The sequence below is a fragment of the Heteronotia binoei genome, chromosome 21 (genome assembly GCF_032191835.1).
Source record: "Heteronotia binoei isolate CCM8104 ecotype False Entrance Well chromosome 21, APGP_CSIRO_Hbin_v1, whole genome shotgun sequence".
In the NCBI taxonomy this organism is placed as follows: domain Eukaryota; kingdom Metazoa; phylum Chordata; class Lepidosauria; order Squamata; family Gekkonidae; genus Heteronotia; species Heteronotia binoei.
Genome location: NC_083243.1, coordinates 143,896,677 through 143,916,786, shown reverse-complemented (window position 1 = coordinate 143,916,786; position 20,110 = coordinate 143,896,677). Strand labels below are relative to the sequence as shown.

The window sequence follows — 20,110 nt, the reverse complement described above, 5'->3', positions numbered from 1 at the left end:
AATGCCAAGCCAGCCAGAACTGAGTTCCTGCTCAAACCCATCCCCCTGCATTTCTCCCTCTGGAAAAAACAAACAAACCCATGCCCACTAGCTGTATCTGAAAATGGAGGTGGGGGAGTCTTTTAGAACAATCACAGAATTATTCATAATATGCCAGCATGATTCATGATCAGGGATGTCCCCAGTAGCAGTTCTGACCTAGTGTTTAGTGGGAAGAATGAGCCACAGATAGGGTAAAAATAGTAGTTGTGTACGAAGGGCTGCCTCTTCTTGAAAAAAGAAGCAAGACTTAAACTATTAGAAAGTCTGCCTCTGAAATATATGAGGGAAATGTGATCTGCTTAGGTAGTCTTTCACTTTGAAAAGGGGTAGATCATCAGTGTCATCTCAATGAGATTAAAAAGGGATAACTGAAGCAATTAAATTGACAGTATAAACATAGTTCAAAATATTTGCCTTCTGTATTGGTGGCAATCTTCTACTTTCCTGATGGACTGTTTCCAGGGTCTCAATGTGCATTGCTACAATTCCTGGGAAGATAAAACACCAAAAATAAGAATAACACAGGAGGAGTAAAACCAACTGAAATAATTCTACCATTCTAAAAATCTACCACCGAACTGCTTCCAGAAAGCCCAGAATAGAGCTATCATGTGACTCTGTGGACAGATGGAATAAAATTAGATCTGCAAACCCTTATTGCCAGCTGAAAATATACTGATACATAAAATATACTCTTTCTAAAAATATCTTTTTAGACAGAAGCAAAAAGAAAAAAATACAGCTTAAAGAGTTCACGACTTGAGCACAGTTCTTTGTACCTGGAATCATACAATGAAGACTTCTGATGTGATCCTGCGTCACGCTGCTTTCCGTACAAACCTTGTCTATAAATCTCGTAATAAAGCGCACAACGGCATTGGCAATATCATTGTTCTCAGAATCTTCAAATCCACTTTCAGTGTCATAGCTTTCTGCAACACTTCCAGCAATACTAAGAAAGCAATCCCATTTAGTTAAATACATATTTATCTTAAAACAAATCACATGAATTTCTATGCAAAAAGAACTTGAAGACTGAAAATACTTTTTTTAAAAGTCAAGTTCAGAATATCTATTGCATTATATACAACTCTTTCAATCAGTATGCATTTGTAAAAGGTGTACGTTCATTCATCCATTTCAGTTTCCATTATGTCATGCCAAGCAGGCAGCAATGTTAACTGCTAGGTGACTGCTATAGCTAATATGCTAACTGTTGTAATGGGAGTTCTGCTTACCTATTTGTGACAACACTATTGCTTCCACTCTCCCAATCTCCTGTAGCAGTGGTTCTTAACAGTTTGTTTTTACTTGTGTCCAGTGGCACTAGCAGATAAACCATGAGGTTTGCAAAATGAATTGCCTGGCTGAAAACCATGCTTTCCTCACTTTGTACCAGCTGTTGCTGAGTCTCTTTACTAAGTGTTGGCCAAAGATGAAGTTGCTCAGCAGCCAAATCCATGGCTGTTTTTTCTTGGCCCTCAGAAGTTTTTTCCTAAGGGGAAAAAATGATAAAACAATATTATATTTGTGACATTTTATTTTTTTAAAATAAGAAGTGTTTCTAGTGGAGGAAGGAATAGAGGACAGATACTGCACACAACCTGCACAGCTGACTGGTGTGTTGGAATTGCAACTTCTTACTTCATAAAGACTATTATCTTTGTCCTCTCACCTCCAACACATTGGTTATGCCATTGCCTGCTAGGAGAACACTGTCTTTGAACATTGGTCCTGATTTTGTCCCACTCCTGCAATAAAAATGAACACAAGGGGTAGGGTGAGAATGTTGCCTGAAGCATGGACCAAAAAAGGGAACTTTCTCCCCTAGTCTCCTTTTTTGGTTCGTGCTTCAGGAGGTGGTGGCAGCTACATGTATAGATGGCTTCAAGAGGGGATTGGACAAACATGTGGAGCAGAGATCCATCAGGGGCTATTAGCCACAAGGTATAGACTCTCTGTCTGGGGCAGTGATGCTCTGTATTTTTGGTGCTTGATGGGCAACAATGTGAGTGCTTCTAGTGTCCTGGCCCCACTAGTGGATCTCTTGATGGCACCTGGTTGTTCTGGCCACTGTGTGACAAAGTGTTGGACTGGATGGGCCACTGGCCTGATCCAACATGGCTTCTCTTATGTTCTTAACTTTCTCACCCTACCCCTTGTGTCCATGCTTACATGCAGGAGTTGGAACAAAATCAGGGACAGTGTTCAGATACAACACAGTGTTCAGATACAACACTTTCTGGCTATGGCCTTCAAGGCCAATCATCATACATTCAAAACAATATTTAAACCCAATGAAAGACTCTAAGTTGATAAACATCAGAAATAACAAGAGACTCAATTCACCAACATCATTGAAAGGTCATGAAATGTCTATGTAAATATAACTTCTTTTATGTCTCTCCTAAAAAACAATGACGTGAGTGCTAAGTCAATAGATAAGGGGAGAGAGTTCTACAGATGAGACACAGAAAACACTGTCTCCCTATAGCCACCCATCTCGGAAAAATGGGCACCTACAGATCTACCCACTGAACTTTTAAAAATATTTTAATAACTGTTTCAGACAGATGCTCACAAACCACTATCAGAATAATAATAAAAATGCTATCATGTTTTGACAGATTTTCCCATGCAGCACCAACTTTGTTTAATCAGGCTTTTTCTAGTACATGTTAATATTACTTTTGAAACCCTTGGCTTGCATTGAGAGACAGCATGAATTAGTCAAATAAACATAAAACTAGCTCCCTGGTACAGATGATGCTGTCCAGTCTTCTGCAGTGTTCAGTAGGTAAGCCATATCTAGGTAGAAATAAATTTACAGTGCAGATAAATGTTCGTGTTTCCACATGCAAGATTTCCAATCCAATATTTGTTCTCTGTAAACTAGATGGATAGCACGTAGGCAAAAAATATTTCAGCCTGAGGAAATTAGAGCAAAGGTGTTTGGCAACTGTTCTCACATCATCTAATTTTGTTAGCATAAACCCACAGGTACTAACAATGGGTTGTATGCAGTTCTTCCTTGAGCAGGCCAAATTTATTGAAGAAGTTTATCAGCTTCTCCTTCCTTCAGCAATCTCCATTGTTTGGGAATACAGCTAGAAAATTAGACTAGGCAGGAAAATAGGGCATCTTCCCACTTGCTTGAATGGAATGAGCTCTACAAACTTGAGGTTTGCCTGCTTATGGAAGAAGAAGTAACTGCTGCTAAGTTCCTCTTCTAATGATTGTCTCCTGAATACTAATCCTCAGGAACAGCATTTGGAGGTGAGGGTACAAGGGGTTGCTGGAGGAGGAAAAGCAAGTAATATCTCTTCTGTTACCTTGCTTCATTCACATAAGTATTGAATTCAACCCTTAGAATTATATATAGCTCCTCCAGACTTCTTCAATGAATGGGGAAGACTTAAAAGGTGAATATAATTGTAGCTTCCTCCAAGTCCCATCCCTATTGCTGCTATTCTCTTCTACTTTGGACTGGCAGTGGCAGAAACTTAATATAATTGAATGTGTGTGCGCTTGTGTATGTTCTTGGTAACATATTGGAAATTTTGAAAATGTAGCACCGAATATGATCGTATGAAATTATTGGTTTTAATTAGATGGTTTTTAAGGGAATTTTAAGGAAATTGTATAATGTTGTAGATTATTGTTTTATTATGTAATCTTTGTATTTTATATTATGTTGTGAGCCGCCCTGAGCCTGCTTCGGCAGGGAGGGTGGGGTATAAATTAAATGTTGTTATTATTATTATTATTATTATATTTTCCCCAGGACTATAAGACTGCAGAGAACCAAATTTTTAAACTTCACAGAGTCTCTAGGTGTTTTACATTTTACCAAGAAGGTACAATCCATCTCCTTACCAAAGAGTTAGGGCATGCCCTGTGGTGCATGGAGCCCTGTAGTGCAGAGTGGTAAGCTGCAGTACTGCAGTCCAAGCTCTACTCATGACCTCAGTTCGATCCCAACAGAGGCTGGGTTCACTTAACTGGATCAAGGTTGACTCAGCCTTCCATCCTTCTGAGGTCAGTAAAATGAGTACCCAGCTTGCTGGAGGTAAAGTGTAGATGACTGGGGAAGGCAATAGCAAACCACCCCATAAAAGTCTGCCATGAAAACATCCTGATGTGATGCCACCCCATGGGTTGGTAAGAACCTGGTGCTTGCACAGGGGACTACCTTTACCTTTTAGGCCCTGCCTACACTATTGGTAATGACGGAACTGAATCCCTTTTCTGATGGATGCTTGATTCACGGGGCTTGTGCTGCAACACACACATCCACCTTATATCATCCCTGTAATTCTTGCAGAACCTGTGTAGACACATTACTGGTAGAAGGAACCAAGCAGCTATAAGAACAAAAAGCACTGATCCAGGTTAATGCAGTGGGCTAGTTTGATTTGTCCAATTGCTGAGTGTTTTTTTTTTTAAACCTAAAAGGAGAAAATTAAAAAAAAGAAGGATGAAAGAGTCAAACGGCAGAGGACCAATGCATGGATACAAAGCTATTCTAAATGGGAACTGAAATATGGTTGCAGAAAGTAGCTGGAATGGGTGTTGGGGTTTTTTTGTAACAATAACTATCAAATGCACATCTTGGATGTGTGTTCAGCTTATTTGCTTCTAGGATTTTTTTTCTGGCTTGTGTTGTGCCTGAGACAACATCATGTTCACACAAGCTTGTCACTGGCTATTTTTTCTTACAAGCATCATAGCTCTCCAACAGGATCCATTTTCCTCTCCTGTATCTATACACAAGCAAGGCTATTCCTTTTTCTCTTCCCTCCCACGGCTGACTATGATTCCCATTGATCAGGTTGCCAATGCTGCTTCCTTCCAAATTCTCAACATGTAGTCATAAAAAGCCCTGGCCCTACTGCTGCTGTTCTCTTTTGGTTTGAAAGGCTCAGCTCCAGAATTTTAATTGCTCACTTTGTTTCTCTCAAATTAGTTTTTGGGTACCATGGTACAAACATATAATTGTATGTAGTACTCCTAATAAACTGTATGAAGGACAAAGAAGTGGTCCACACTGATGCTGTGGGATTGAATAAAGCATGCCAGTTTGATTAACCTACAGGTATGGATAACATGGCTTAACCAGGATTCTGCAGGCAAGCTCACATGCTGACATATTGTGGGGGGGGGGGGGAGATCAGAATTCTGGAAATTATTTTGGGAACATTTACATGGAATGGTAGAAAAAACTGTATTCTATGATTTACATGAGCACATGAAACTGCCTTATACTGAACCAGACCCTTGATCCATCAAAGTCAGTACTGTCTACTCCAACTGGGTCTCAGCCAAAGGTCTTTCACGTCACATACTGCCTGGTCCTTTTTAACTGAAAATACCAGGGATTCATCAATGAAATGTCTTATTCAATTCTGTTTATATTAAAAGAAACTTTTCTTTAGCGCTATTCCATTTGCCATTTGTTTTTAATAATTTTGATCTCAGCACAGTTGTTGACATCGAGGCCTGTGGGGGTGCGCATGCACCCAGTGCTGTGCAAGCTATACTGACTACCTCTTGAGTATCGGATCTGTTTCAAGGTGTTGGTCCTTACCTTTAAAGGCCTATAACGCCAAGGTCGGCATATCTTTGGGACCACCTCTCCCCATATGTGCCCCCCTGGGTTTTGAGATTTGCTGCACAACATCTTCTTGTGGTCCCTGGTCCTAAGGATACCTGGCTGGCTTCAATGAGGGTTAGGGCCTTTTTGGTCTGGGCCCCTACCTGGTGGAATGAACTCCCGCTAGAGATCTGGGCCCTGCGGGACATAACAAGTTCTTCCGCCAGGCTTTTAATTGATCTGGTGGGCATTCCTTTGGTATTAACTGGCCTCCCCATCACCTTACCATCATGGTGACTCTGCTGTGTTGAAGATATCAGCCTATACGCTATTGCTGGCTCGCCATCTGTGTTTGTGACGCTGTATTGCCTTTGTTTTTATACCGTTATGTTTTTATAGTGTTATGTTTTTATGATGTTTTAATTTGTAATAGGTGTTTACATTTCTGTGGAAAGCCGCCCTGAGCCTGCTTGTAGGAAAGGGCAGGATATAAATCTAAAAATTAAATTAAATATTTGCTATTAGCACAACTACTAGGGCAAGACTTTAAAAGGTTTATGTACACAGTCCTTACATTTTTATAGTATTCAGGAGACAACTGAACAAGAGCTAGATTTGAGTCCAGTAACACCTTAAAGACCAACTAAACTTTTGAGGAATACACTTTTTAAAACTAAAAACTCCTTTCATCAGATACAAGCAGGAATGGAGATCCCTGAGCCTTATATCCCAGTCAGAGTGTGGGAGTGATGTTGCCAAGAAAGGAGTCAGGAAGCAAAGGTACAATGCAAAACTGAATCTTCTTAATTAAAGCAGAGGAGAATTACTTAGGAGCAGCCAATTGGCAATCATGCTATGAAAGGCAGACCAATTTGTTTACAAACTAGGGTTAATCCTGAATATGAAGAACATCCATACATAACTGCATTACTTTTACGGTTTTCCTCTAATTGTGTTAGAGCGATCAGCCAGGACATTAAACGTTAATACAGACTAATTTGTGACAATATGACTGAAAACCAGGATTGAGAATTTTCTCACATTATGGCTTTTATTCCATTTCATAAATGTATGCATTAGGGCAACAAGTTGTATTATTGAAAGATCTTTAACCAACTTTAGTTGGTTCATCTGCTGCAGCCTCTTCCGGGAAAAACATAACCTGCCCACAGGTATCCATGCTTTGGTAGCATTCAGATTAGATTACTGCAATGCACTCTTATGAGGGGCTGTCCTATGAAAAAGTATGGAAATTTCATGTGGTTCAGAATTCAGCTGTCAGGGCCTGCCAGTACTAAAAAAGATTCACCAGCTTCCAGTTTGTTTCCAAGCAGAATTGAAAAGACTGATTTGACCTATAAAATCCCAAATTATCTGGATCAGGCTACCTGAAAAACCATGTGCTCCCATTTAGATGTGCCTGGAAGCTCATTAGATTCTTGTTCCTGAAAAAAGGTGAGTGGCTGTCAGAGACTGGGATTTCTCTGTGATGGTGCCTTATTTGCAGAACTCTCTCCTTATCTGTCTGCATGAAGCGAACCATGATGATATTTAGGTATCAAGAGGCTGTTGCTTTCTCAGATATTCTATGGAATTTAATTGGAAGCTGCTGCTGTCTTAATTGGAATTCTTTTTACATGTTTTTACTTTACCTTACATCATTTTGTTAGTTAGGCAGGGTAGAAATACTTTACCTTCTGCTTTAAGTGCTGTGGATGATTGTCTTCCTTAGCTGAGAGGTAGAGGGAACGGATTTGATTTTGCACTTCACTATAAAATGTTGTTTCCCAGAATTGTTGATTAGCCCATATTGGATGATCTTGTACACAGGTATAAGCAAACTGACTGACTCCTGGTGCTAATTTCTGAAAGCACAATAATAGGAATTTTATATAAAATCAGTCTGTAGAATAATTTTCTAGAGAAAAACCAGCATTAAAAACCCTTAACAGGATAGATATTTTCAGTACTTTTCAAAACAAGTAATCTTAAGTATGTGTGTTTCTATCTATCTATATTCTCCCCTATACATTTTGATGAGTGATGACAACAACAAAATAGCAGCTTATCCATATCTGAAGGCAATTTTCACAGAATCCTCACTCTTCAGACTTGGTCTTCTGAGGAAATATAATCTTTTAAATTCTAAAATGTCTCGCTATAAAAATCGTATAAAGTTTACACTGTGTCATCTTTCCTTCAAAAACAATGATCAACTCTAAATTATTTAAGAGGTTTCCCCATTTTATATTTATATCAAACCTTATTAAGTCAACCATCAGGTGCTTCATAATGAGAACAAGATGAGTTATTTGGTTTAACCAAACTGCAGCCAGTAGAGGGCAATACATTTCTGTGTAAATAACATAGCACTTCCCGTCTGTTAGGACTATCCATACAACACCAAGTCATTCACCACCTCAAAGTCACAGAGTGCCTGTCTTTGCTCCCAGACTTGCTTATAAGAAGATCAAAACTATTCTTTATTCTTATATTTTCTTCCTCCTTTATATAATTTCTATTACACTGCACTAAAGCTCCTTCCCTCCAATAACTCACTTAGAATTACCCCTAAACTTGTATGGTGGGTTGGTTCCATATGGGCCCAAAACAGCCATACAACATATGATATGTGGTAGTGGTGATGGACTTTGGATGCATTCACACACACGCACACACACACTAAATAACACACTCTGCAACTTTTTTACTGTTAAGAATAGCAAAACCCACTTGCAAATAGTTGCTATGTGAAAGCACCCACTGCCTATCAAGTATCTACTGTATACCACAATGAATTAATTTTGTATTGCAAGCCAAGATCTCAGTGTTTTTTTTTAAGCTGACTGCTATTACAATTTGTGAATCTAGGTGCTCTGTGAATAAGGAAGACACAGGTGAAGGAGTAGTAGTTTAACAAGATGAATCCAACAAGCATCTTCAGACTTCTCCACATTGACACTGACTCTCTGTGTTCCTCCCAGACTATTCTGTGGTCTATTCTCCCTCAGTGTTGGGACCATACAACGTGGCATCCGGACAAGAATAAAAGAACATGAAAGACCCATGAAAGACCCTGCAGACTTGGCCAACCTGAAAAATCAGCAGTGGCTAAACATAGCCTAACTCAAACAGGACATGGTATCTTATTACAAGACACTGTAATGGTGGACAACCCATGCAATTACCACAGGAAAGCCATTGAAATCCATAAACATAAACACAATTTCAACAGGAATGAAGAGAGTTTAAAAATGAATAGGCTGGTTTCCAGTCCTAAAAAACACAAAATGCTCTACAACAGCACTACAGATAAGATCAGAATTTCAATAACCAATTCATATGCAAAAGAACCTCCTCAGGAAAGCTCCTCTATTAGCATGTCACTGCCCGGGAAGCTCTTATAAGATAATGACTCAGCCCTACCCTGTCTTCCTGAGTAGATATAAACTACCTGCCTAGCATCTTCTTCTCACTTTGACTCAGAGAGAACTCTAACTTTCTGTGTTATACCTCTGAAGATGCTAGTCACAGTTGCTGGCGAAATGTCAGGTTTCACAATGCCAAGACCACGGCCATAGAGCCTGGAAAATCTACAACTAACGAACTCCGGCCGTGAAAGCCTTTGACAACATATTATACATTAGTTTTTATACATTCACATATTGTTATACTTAATAGGACTTAGAAGTGCTTAACTAGGCTAGATCATATCTACTTTTTCACTAATGCCTTTGACCATTCAGTCCCAACTCAGTCTTAGGAGCTACTGAAACATCTCAATACTAACATAAGGTGTGAATATTTAACTATCATTTTCAGTCTCTAGCCTCAGGATCCCATTGTTCTTTCACTACATTTTTACAAAAAAAATTGTAAAGGTAATTTTTGCTAGGTGTGTCATTGGAGTCAAGTTATAAAACCACAGCAGGGAACATACTAGAAATTTTGACATAACTTTATAACAATCATAGTGTGAATGGCGCCACTATAATATGTATATTCTAAAAGATTTGACTGCCAATTTCAACATGCTTAAAATTGATAAAATATTGAAAATGAAAACTACTTGTGGCCCTACACATTTACGCAAAGTATTATAAGGAAATAATTCCCAGCTGAACTTGTTATTAGACCCAACCTCACCATTAAGAAAAAGAGAGAGGGAGGTATTATTTTCCTCCTAAAATTTAGGATTTGTGAAATCATTTGTCATTCCTTTAACAGCATGCACAGGATGTTAATAATGTAATCTGAAGATCAAACATTAAAATCTACAGTAAATATTAAAGTCTATGGAGTTTTTGTTTGGGAGTGGTGGTGTTCTCAATTTGTCAGTTGGAATCTAAGCTGACATTCCTGCATACATATTGCAGCCCTGTCAAGCTGCTGCAACAGCTGTGGCAAGATGGAGGGGGGATAATGGTGGAAGCCAAGGCTGTTTGTGGGAATAACTGAAGAGGAAGCAGGATTACTGTAGACCTCTTGATAGAGATACAAGGCATCAGAATTAGAGATAAGCAGCAACTGGAAAAATGGAGGTTTGGGGAAGTGCATTTTTGTTTTTTTTTTCACAAAGTCCGAAGCATGGACTTCCATGATTTTCTCCATTGCATGAACTGGTTCATGCTTTTAGAACACTGTCATTTGGAAGTGAGCCCCAAAGGCATTTAAATGCCATTGGAGCCCACCACCCTCATCCTAGTGAGCTCCAAAGGCTTCCCTGGAAGTAAGCCCTAAATACATTTAAATGTCTTTGGAGCCCACCAACCCCCAGCTGAGTGAGCTTCATCTTGACTGAGCTCTCAGAGTGAGCTCTGAAAGATTTTATAGGCCTTCAGAGCCCACTTCCAGGTGGGGCCTGCCCATATGAGGGCTTGCTCATATAAGGGCATATAAGGCTCAGTCGAAGTTGGGCAGCCTGACTTTACAGGCCTTGTAAGCCACCCTGAGCCTGCTCTGGTGGAAGGGCAGGATATTAAATAACTAGATAAAATCAATGGTTCATCTAGTCTAGCATCTGGTCTCACACAGTGGCCAAGGACTTCCCCTGATGTTGCCTCCTGGCTCTGGGATTCAGAAGCTTAGTGCTTCTGGATGTGGAGGTTCCACTCAGCCACCATAATTAGTAGCCATTAATAGACATCCTCCATTAATCTAACTAATCCCCTTTAAAAGATGTTTATTCCTGCAGCCATCACTATAACCTCTGGCAGTGAATTCCACATTTCAATCACATTCCTCTGCAATTTCAGCCTCATACATTTATGCATACCAAGCAAGCTTGGAAAAGTCTAGGCAAAGATAGTTAGCATTTCTTGAATGCAGCTGGTTGCACATAAAGTTGTGATGACAATCTACTGTTGAGAACATATGAAACAGTGCTCTTAAGAGACATACAAACATGTCTTGTTCTTGGTTTGTTGAGACAAGCCTGACCACAGTTAGCAGTTTAAGTCCCAGTTAATTTAAATAGCTTGTTTACAGGATTGCAACCTGTGCCTTTTGGAGGTGAATGCTACCATTACTTCAAATGGAATGTTTAAAAGACTGTTTCCTGCTTAAGATACTGATTCAAATATTATCCACGAGTTCAAAAAACCCCAGTATTTTGTGATCTGTAAAAAGACTGAACACATTTTAAACTAATCATTCTACTATGGAAAAGATTTTTTTAAAGTGGTCAAAGTAGGGTCTTACTTATAAAGTTTATATGCCAAAATGATTTCTGCAGAAATAACATACTCAAGTTCAAAACAACGTGCCTTGTTCAGAGAATACACAGGGAAGCATAGGTGGGGAAGCCTGAACAGTGTTTCATACTATGAATTATTCTGCTAATTTCAGGGGCTGGATTTGCAAAATACTCATCCAGTGTTTCGGTTTTTATTCTCAAATTGAATACGGTTTCTTAGAGATGAAATTGCATACCAGTGAAAAATCAAACAAATGTCATCCAAGTAACAAATTTGGATAAATCTATTAAAACAAACTTTTAGCAGTACTATAAAAATCTATTCAGGGAGCAACACAGTTATGCAGGCCTCTTTAAAATAATTTTAATTTAACAGAATATTATGAATAGTATCTAAACACATTTATTTACTGGTCGAGTGGGTCATAATCTGATCTAATCTGGGTCTCATGAGTGTCATGCTTTCTTTAAATAACTACGGTGGTTGGAGAAAGAGAAGGAACATGAGGAAAGGCGATGTTAATGCTACAAATGTATACTATTTCCATATAAGTGTAATTGTTTCTACCCAAATTCTGGGAATTGCTGGAAGTCTCTCAGAAACGGGCTCCCCTGCACAAACATAGATTTTCAGTATTCCATATGATAAGGGGGTATTAGGGGGAGGGACGGTGGCTCAATGGTAGAGCATCTGCTTGGGAAGCAGAAGGTCCCAGGTTCAATCCCTGGCATCTCCAAAAAAGGGTCCAGGCAAATAGGTGTGAAAAACCTCAGCTTGAGACCCTGAAGAGCCGCTGCCAGTCTGAGAAGACAATACTGACTTTGATGGACCAAAGGTCTGATTCAGTATAAGGCAGCTTCATATGCAGAACACATATGCCCTGAGCAATATGGAGAAGGGAGGGCAGAAGGAGGAAGCAAGCAAAACTGGTGAAAAACTAGAAGAAAAAGGTCTAATGTTAGAGGCTGGGTTGAAGCTGAGCCCCAGGTCTGAGAAGATAGAAGATTACTGTCTTGAATAGTATGGCATCAATATAATTAATGTTAGTCATAAACTCACTTTTCAGGATATAAATCCCTTTCAGGATATAAATTCCCTGGGGTTTACCTCTGAGTAAATATGCAAAGAAATGTGTTGCAGTTTCCACTAAAAGCAATGAAACAATTCAAGCAAACTTATTTGTTCCATAAATTCCAATGGGATGTAGTCATGACCAGTTGGATCTAGGCCTAAATGTTTTAACAGACTGTGCAGCAAATCTCTTTTTTCAAGAACGTTTTATTGATCTAAATCAATAATAAACTAGGTTAAAGATCTAAATAGAACATTTGATGGATGAAAAATGCCATCAAGTTTCAGCCAACTTATGGCAACTGCAAAGTGTTTGCAAGACAAAAGATGTTCAAAGGTGGATTGCTACTGCATGCCTCTGCATTGCAACCCTGCATATCCTTAGTGGTCCATCCAACTACTAACCAGGGCAGACCCTGCTTAGCTTCTGAGATCTGATGGGATTAGGCTAGCTTGGGCCATCCCAATCAAGACAACAGAATATTTAGCATACAAAAAAATAATTATCCTGTTCTCAGCAATAGTAAAAAATTTAGGGATGGAACACAAATTCCATGAATGTTGATAACCAAGCAATAACACAGATTTCACAATGGGTTTTGTGTGTGTGTGTGTGTAAAATGTTACCTGATTTTGAGAAACAGAAGATTTTTGCTACAAAAATTAAATGTAAAAGGTTAAAGCATAATGTTCTGTAAATTAACAATGCAGAACTGAAGAAACACAGTGAAGGCTGACAATGACTAGTCAAGAGATAAGCTTCCTGTACTGTCATTGTTATCATCACCACCATCATCACTTTCATTTGATTGATTTTATTTTAATTTCAGATGTATTGCAAATCTCAGTAATGTGAATGAGCATGCAATGGCAAAGTAACTCCAGTGGTACTTAAATTAAATAGATGTTGTAAAATGAGATTCAAGTCAGAGTTCTGAAGAGAGTGTTTCAGTAGCCCAAGCGGATGACATTCTCCTACAGTTAAACAGGATGCGACTTTAAACCTCTTTTTTTCCATATAAAGAACTTTATTAAAGATAAGTAAAATACAACAAATTGTTTGTTGATACAGTTATTTGTCTTTCAACGATCATTACAACATATTTAAAATCTTCCTTGGATCTTCAATAGATTTACACTTTCCAAAAAAAAATTCATATTCTTTATATGGTGCCAAACTTTCTAAGAAAGAGAACCAAATGGTTTTGAAACTAGAAGTACCTATTACCGCATTTAAGCTTAGGTTTGAGTCAGATATATTGTCTAAAATATAAAGTTCCTGCAGTGTTAAAAGCCAATTTGTGATTGATAGTGGTTTGAGAGATTTCCAAGATGATGCAATCTGTAATCTGGCTGCTGCACAAAAATAATTCAAAAGAGGGATTTTCTCTAGTTTATGAGGGTAGAGAGACCATATGTTTAGCAAAAAAAGTTCCAGTTGTAAGGGGATATGTATATCCAAAACTTGTGTGAAGTCCAAAATTTGAGGACCTGAGGACAGGCCCACCAACAATGAAGATATGTCCCCTGCATACTACAGCCTTTCCAATAGTTGGGGGAAGATAACCAGCGCATGTGAAATGATTGTTTAGGGGTGAGATACCATTTAGTTACTGTTTTGAAATAGTTGAGTTTTAATTTTAACATTAGATGATCTGAAGTTTTTGGAACTCCAAAGATTCTGCCAGTGATAGGGCGAAATATCTATATTTAAATCTTTAGGCCAGGTTTTAGTATATTTTGGATTTTCAAAAAGTTTTATTGGTTTTAAACAGGAAAAGGAATGGGGAATGGGATAAAGTAAAAAAGAAAACACAATACATTCTGGTATTATTTTGTATAGGAATACTTTCAAAAAAAACTTAATTCTACAATATTTTCTTTACATAGATTGTCCCCTATTATTTTGTCTCCATTACACAGGATTCATTTTCAAATCTTATAGTATAAACCTTTTGTTACGATTATCTAATAATGTTGACAACTCCAGTGTAAATAGATTTTATAATATAAAGTACAGGGGAAAAAAAAATAAGTTCACATCAGAGAATCTTAAGAGTCTTGATTATCTAACCAGGCATAAAATTTCCTCCAATATTTTCTTGCTTCTAGGTTTTAGTATATTTTCGTAGGTTGGTGTCAATAGCTGATATTAGACATCTATAGTATTGAGATAGTATTTTTCTTGACTTCCGGGATTTGGAGAATGCTGAGCTGACCTGCCTCTCTAAGGGGAGCAGACTGGAGCTTCTGTTCGGGGTAGTAAAGGGCAAATTTTTGCCTTCTGCCTACTTTTCTCAGTGAGAGATTAGTCCAAGATATGCACAGGAAACTTTGAGGTGATTTACCCTTGGCTAAAAGGGAGTCCTGGGGGGGGGGGGCTCCTTTGGGGCTTTGAGGGATCCCTGGAGAAGAATTGCATATTCATCATCTGCAGAAGCTTACAGAGTCATTTATTTGACATAAGCTTGACAAGATCCTAATCTTCTTTGAGACTGCTAAACATCTGATGCTGTACGAGACCAGTGTTGATCTGGTTAACCTTAGAAAAAGGTACTGATTGCTATCTACCATTCTGGGACTATTTTAAAGCAAATAAAATAATATTAGAAGGTGGGAAAGAGAAAGTTTGAAAGCTTGGAAGAACAAGAAGAGAAGGGATGAATTTTGGACTTTGTTAAATTAAGGACAGTGTTAAAAATTGGAAAGGAATTTATTGTTTTGTCTACCTGAGGTCGTGGAGTGAAAGCACCATCGTCAGAGATCTGCAGTTTCTACAGTCAACACAGGAAATATGTCAAGTATCGTGAGACTTTGTTACCAGTGAGAACGTGACTTGGGGCAAGCAAAGCAGAAAGTAACTATTGAAGAAGTGGACCTACTCTAGGATTGTATTACCACAGAAAAACATTGGCGGCCATTACTGGGAAGCTACATTTTAAAAAAATTAATCTGAGCCATTAGGCTCATTTGAAAGGGCAAGTTCTAATCTATCAAACCTGATAGCTGAAATTTAATTTGGTGATATCAATTTTTTTGCTGTTTTTTTAATGTCAGTCAAAGGTAACCCATGCAAGGGCTGCCTCATTGGAGAAGATGCAAGATCAGTTGGAAGCAATGGAAGCTAGGATGATGAAAGGGGTGGAAAAGCTGATAAATGCTTGCAAAAAAGAATGTAAAAAAGATACTGAGGACTTTAAAAAAGAAATGAAGAGTTTAGAAATGAAACAGTGGTGGTGTCAAAAAAAGTGCAGGAGGTAGAAGGGAAAGTTAAACTCCAGGATTCCACCTTATTAAAAATGCAAGAAAAAATAACAATCCATGACTGTAAATTGATGGAGACACAAATACGTCTGAGAGGAGTACCTGAAAAAGAAGGGACAGACTTAAAAGAACATGTAATAAAAATAATTGCTGATTTCTTGGAGGAAGATCCTGAAGGGACTAGAAATATGTATGATTATATGTATAGAGTGAATTCATCATATGCCAGGAAAAATAACTTGCCAAGAGATGTGGTTATAAGATATATGACAAAAGAAATGGTGGGGAAAATCTTGAATTAAAAATTTGAAAAGACATTGATAGTGGGAGGAAGCAGAGTAAGAATAATGAAAGAATTGCCAAGACAAGTGATAAATGACAGGAGAACATATAAGAAATTAACAGAAAAACTACGTGACAATGGAATGAGGTATAGATGGATAATACCTGAAGGTCTGAGCTTTGAGCTACAAGGAAGAAGGATTACAATTACAAATACACAGGAGCTGTGTAAATTTTATGAAGAGAATGAAGAATTTGCACCATGATGGATTATAAATTATTATCTTGGAATGTAAATAGACTAAATTCACCACAAAAAAGAAAGGCAATATTTCATTGGATTAAAAAACAAATCTGTAATATAATTTGCTTACAAGAAGTTCATATTAAACAAAAGGATTATAATTTTTTATGGAATAAACAATTGGGACTGGAATTTTTTTCATTGGCTGAACAGAAGAAAAGGGGTGTGAATTTTTTTATATTAAACAAGAACTGGACCCAAAAATAATATTTAAAGAAAAGATGGAAGATTTGTGGCAGTAGAAGTAATAATGTGAAAAAAACCTTATTATTGGGACTGCATGCACCAAATGGTGCAAAAGATGTTTTTTTAAAAGACATTATAAAACAACTTGATGGAAGTGACATATGACCAGGTCATGATTATGGGAGACTTTAACAGAACAATTCAGAATACATTGGACAGATCTGGGAAAAAAATAACAATAAAGAAGGAAAATTGCCAAAATCCTTCTTTGAACTAGTTAAACAAGAAAACCTGGAAGATATATGGAGAAAATTTAATCCTGAAGTACGAGATTATACATTTTTTTCAGCAAGACATAATACTTTTCCCAGAATTGACATGGTATGGGGTACAAAGGACTTAGGCCTTATAACTAAGAAAATAGAGATCTTACCAAAGATAGGTGCAGATCTTAACCCAATATTATGGATTACAAAATTGTCTAAAAAAGTGAGAAGACGGAGATTAAATGAAGATTTACTACAAAATAAAGAATTAGTGACATCTCTAGAAAATGAAACAAAAGCTTTCTTCCAAATAAATGATAAAGATGATACAGAATTTCAGATGGTATGGGATGCTTATAAAGCCGTAATGAGAGGAATATTGATTACATTAAACAATAAGGACAAAAGGGCAAAAGAAAAACAGATGTTGGACATTCAAAATGAAATAAAGAAAAAAGAAGGGAAACTGAGGAAAAGGCCAGGGAAAAAGAAAATCATAAGGGAGATTACAATACTATAAGCACAAATGAGACATTTGTTAAATAAGGAATTGGAATGGAATTTGAAAAAATTACAACAGAAGTCCTTTGAGGGAGCGAATAAACCTGGAAAGTATTTGGCCTTGCAACTGAAGAAAAAGAGAGGAAGTAAAATTATTAATAAAATTGTGGTTGATGGAAGAGAGATGATAGATCAAGAAGGAATAAAGAGAGAATTTTTCAAGTACTATGCTAAATTATTTAAAGGTGTTAAAGTAAATAAGGAAAGGATGGAAGCGTATTTCCAAAAGATTTCACCCTTAACTGAATATATGAAATTTTTTTTGAATGATCCAATTGAAAAAATAGAAATTGAAGCAGCGATTAATGCAATGAAAATTAAAAAAGCACCTGGGCCAGATGGATATATGGCAAAAAAATTTTAAATTTTTAACGAAGAATTAGTACCGAAACTTCAAAAATGGATGAATATGATAAGAATAAAAGGGAAAATACCAAATACATGGAAGGAAGCTGCAATTTCTTTGATTCCTAAGGAAGATAGAGATGTCACGAATGCAAAGAACTATAGACCAATTTCTTTACTAATTAATGACTATATATACAAGAATTTTGGCAGAACGACTTAAACAGTATTTGATAAATTTCATAAAGGAAGACCAAGCGGGATTTCTCCCTAAAAGGCAAATAAGAGACAATATTAGAACTGTTGTAAATATTGTAGAATATTATGAAAGACATCCAGAGAAGGAAGTTGAATTATTCTTTGTGGATGCAGAGAAAGCTTTTGATAATTTGAACTGGGACTTTATGTTTGCAGTTATGGAGAAAATAGAGTTGGGGGAAAACTTTATAAGAATGATAAAGACAATATATACTGAACAACGTGCAAGGTTATGTATAAATGCAGATCTTACAGATGAAATGATAATCAGCAAAGGTACAAGACAAGGTTGTCCACTTTCACCTTTGTTGTTTATAATGACTCTTGAAATTTTATTGATGCAAATACAAGATGATAAAGAAATAGAAGGGTTGAGAGTTAAAGGATTTATTTACAAATTTAGAGCATTTGCAGATGATATAATGTTTATAAATGAAAATCATACACAAGTAACACCTTTGTTGTTAGCTAAAATACAAGAATATGGAGAATTGGCAAGATTTTATGTTAATAAAGAAAAATCAAAATTTTTATGTAAAAATATGCAAGTAAATAAACAAAAGGAGTTGCAGAGACTAACAAGATGTGAAGTTACCTCTAAAGTAAAATATTTGGGTGTGGAAATAACAATGAAGAATATTGACCTGTTCAAAAATAACTATGAAAAGCTATGGCGTAAAATGAATGAAGATATGATAAAATGGAATAAGTTTAACTTGTCATTACTTGGAAGAATAGCTGCAATTAAGATGAATATTTTGCCGAGAATAATGTATTTGTTTCAAACTATTCCAATTGTGAAAGACAGTAAACAATTTAACAAATGGCAAAGGAAGATTTCGGAATTTGTATGGGCTGAGAAGAAACCAAGGATTAAAATGAAACTTTTAATAGATGCTAAAGTAAGAGGAGGATTCCAGTTACCAGATTTAAGATTATATCATGAAGCAGTTTGTTTAGTGTGGATAAAAGATTGGGTGACGCTGTTGAATAAAAAACTTTTAGCGTTGGAAGGTCATGGAAATAAATTTGGCTGGCACATATGTATTATTGGAAGAAAAAGATAAAGAACATAAGAACATAAGAGAAGCCATGTTGGATCAGGCCAACGGCTCATCAAGTCCAACACTCTGTGTCACACAGTGGCAAAAAAATTTATATACACACATACACTGTGGCTAATAACCACTGATGGACCTGTGCTCCATGGATAGTTTTTTTCTCTCACCATTATATAAGAAATAATTTGTTGAATACATGGATGAAGCATAAGAAATATGGTGATGAAAGAAAACCATTATGGATAGTGCCAGCAAAAGTGATAAAAATAACAGCTGAGACAGGTGAGGAAAAATGGCTGTCATAAAATCAACTATTAAAAATACAAAGTGGTAAAATAGAATTGAAAACTGCTGTGGAGTTGAATAACAAATACGATTGGTTTCAAATGCAACAAATAAAGAGTTTGGTGGAAAATGATATTAAAATTGAAGGAATAAGACAAGAGCAAACAAATGGAAAAAGTTCTGCTTGGAGATAATGAAAAATTAATTTCAAAAACTTATAAGTTACTTTTAAAATGGTCTACGGAAGATGAAGTAGTGAAATCTCAAATGATTAAATGGGCAATAAATATAAATAAAGAAATACAGATGGATACATGGGAATATTTATGGAAGAACTCTATGAAACTTGCAACATGTCAGAATATTAAAGAGAACTGTTTTAAAATGATGTATAGATGGTATATGACTCCTAAAAATTGGCAAAGATGAATAACAAGATGCCAGACAGAAGTTGGAAATGTAAAAAACATGAAGGTTCTTTCTACCATATGTGGTGGACTTGTGAAAGAGTGAAAAAGTATTGGCAGATGATCCAACAAGAAATTTCTAGGATATTGGGATATGAATTCAAGAAAGCTGCAGAGACTTTTCTATTGGGATTACAAATGGAAACATTTCCAAAAGAAGATAGAACTATAATTTGGTACTTGCTTTCAGATGCTAGGTAACTATATGCACAGTTATGGAAGCAAGAAAAAATACCAGAAAAATGGGATTGGATTGTAAAAGTTATGACATGGAGTGAGATGGACAAATTAACAAGAATTTAAGAGATTATGATTTAGAAATCATAATTTAAAAGGGAGTGGAAAAAATTTAGAAGTTATGTAGAAGATGAGTGGAAAGTAAAAGGACATTGGACAATTTTTGATAATGATTAAACTTTAAAAGAAAGA

The 20,110-nt window shown here is 36.8% G+C and overlaps 1 protein-coding gene across 1 annotated transcript in view; it reads right to left on the bottom strand.

Annotated features, from left to right (window-relative positions):
- SBF2 (SET binding factor 2) overlaps positions 1 to 20,110 on the bottom strand; it is a 540,115-nt gene that overhangs the window by 100,310 nt on the left and 419,695 nt on the right. Inside the window, exons 18-21 of the mRNA XM_060263154.1 lie at positions 7,330 to 7,500; positions 1,281 to 1,537; positions 822 to 994; positions 457 to 530 (exon numbers count right to left, since the gene is read on the bottom strand). Of these exons, the coding sequence (XP_060119137.1) occupies positions 457 to 530; positions 822 to 994; positions 1,281 to 1,537; positions 7,330 to 7,500 (675 nt within the window). The remainder of the gene's footprint in view (positions 1 to 456; positions 531 to 821; positions 995 to 1,280; positions 1,538 to 7,329; positions 7,501 to 20,110) is intronic.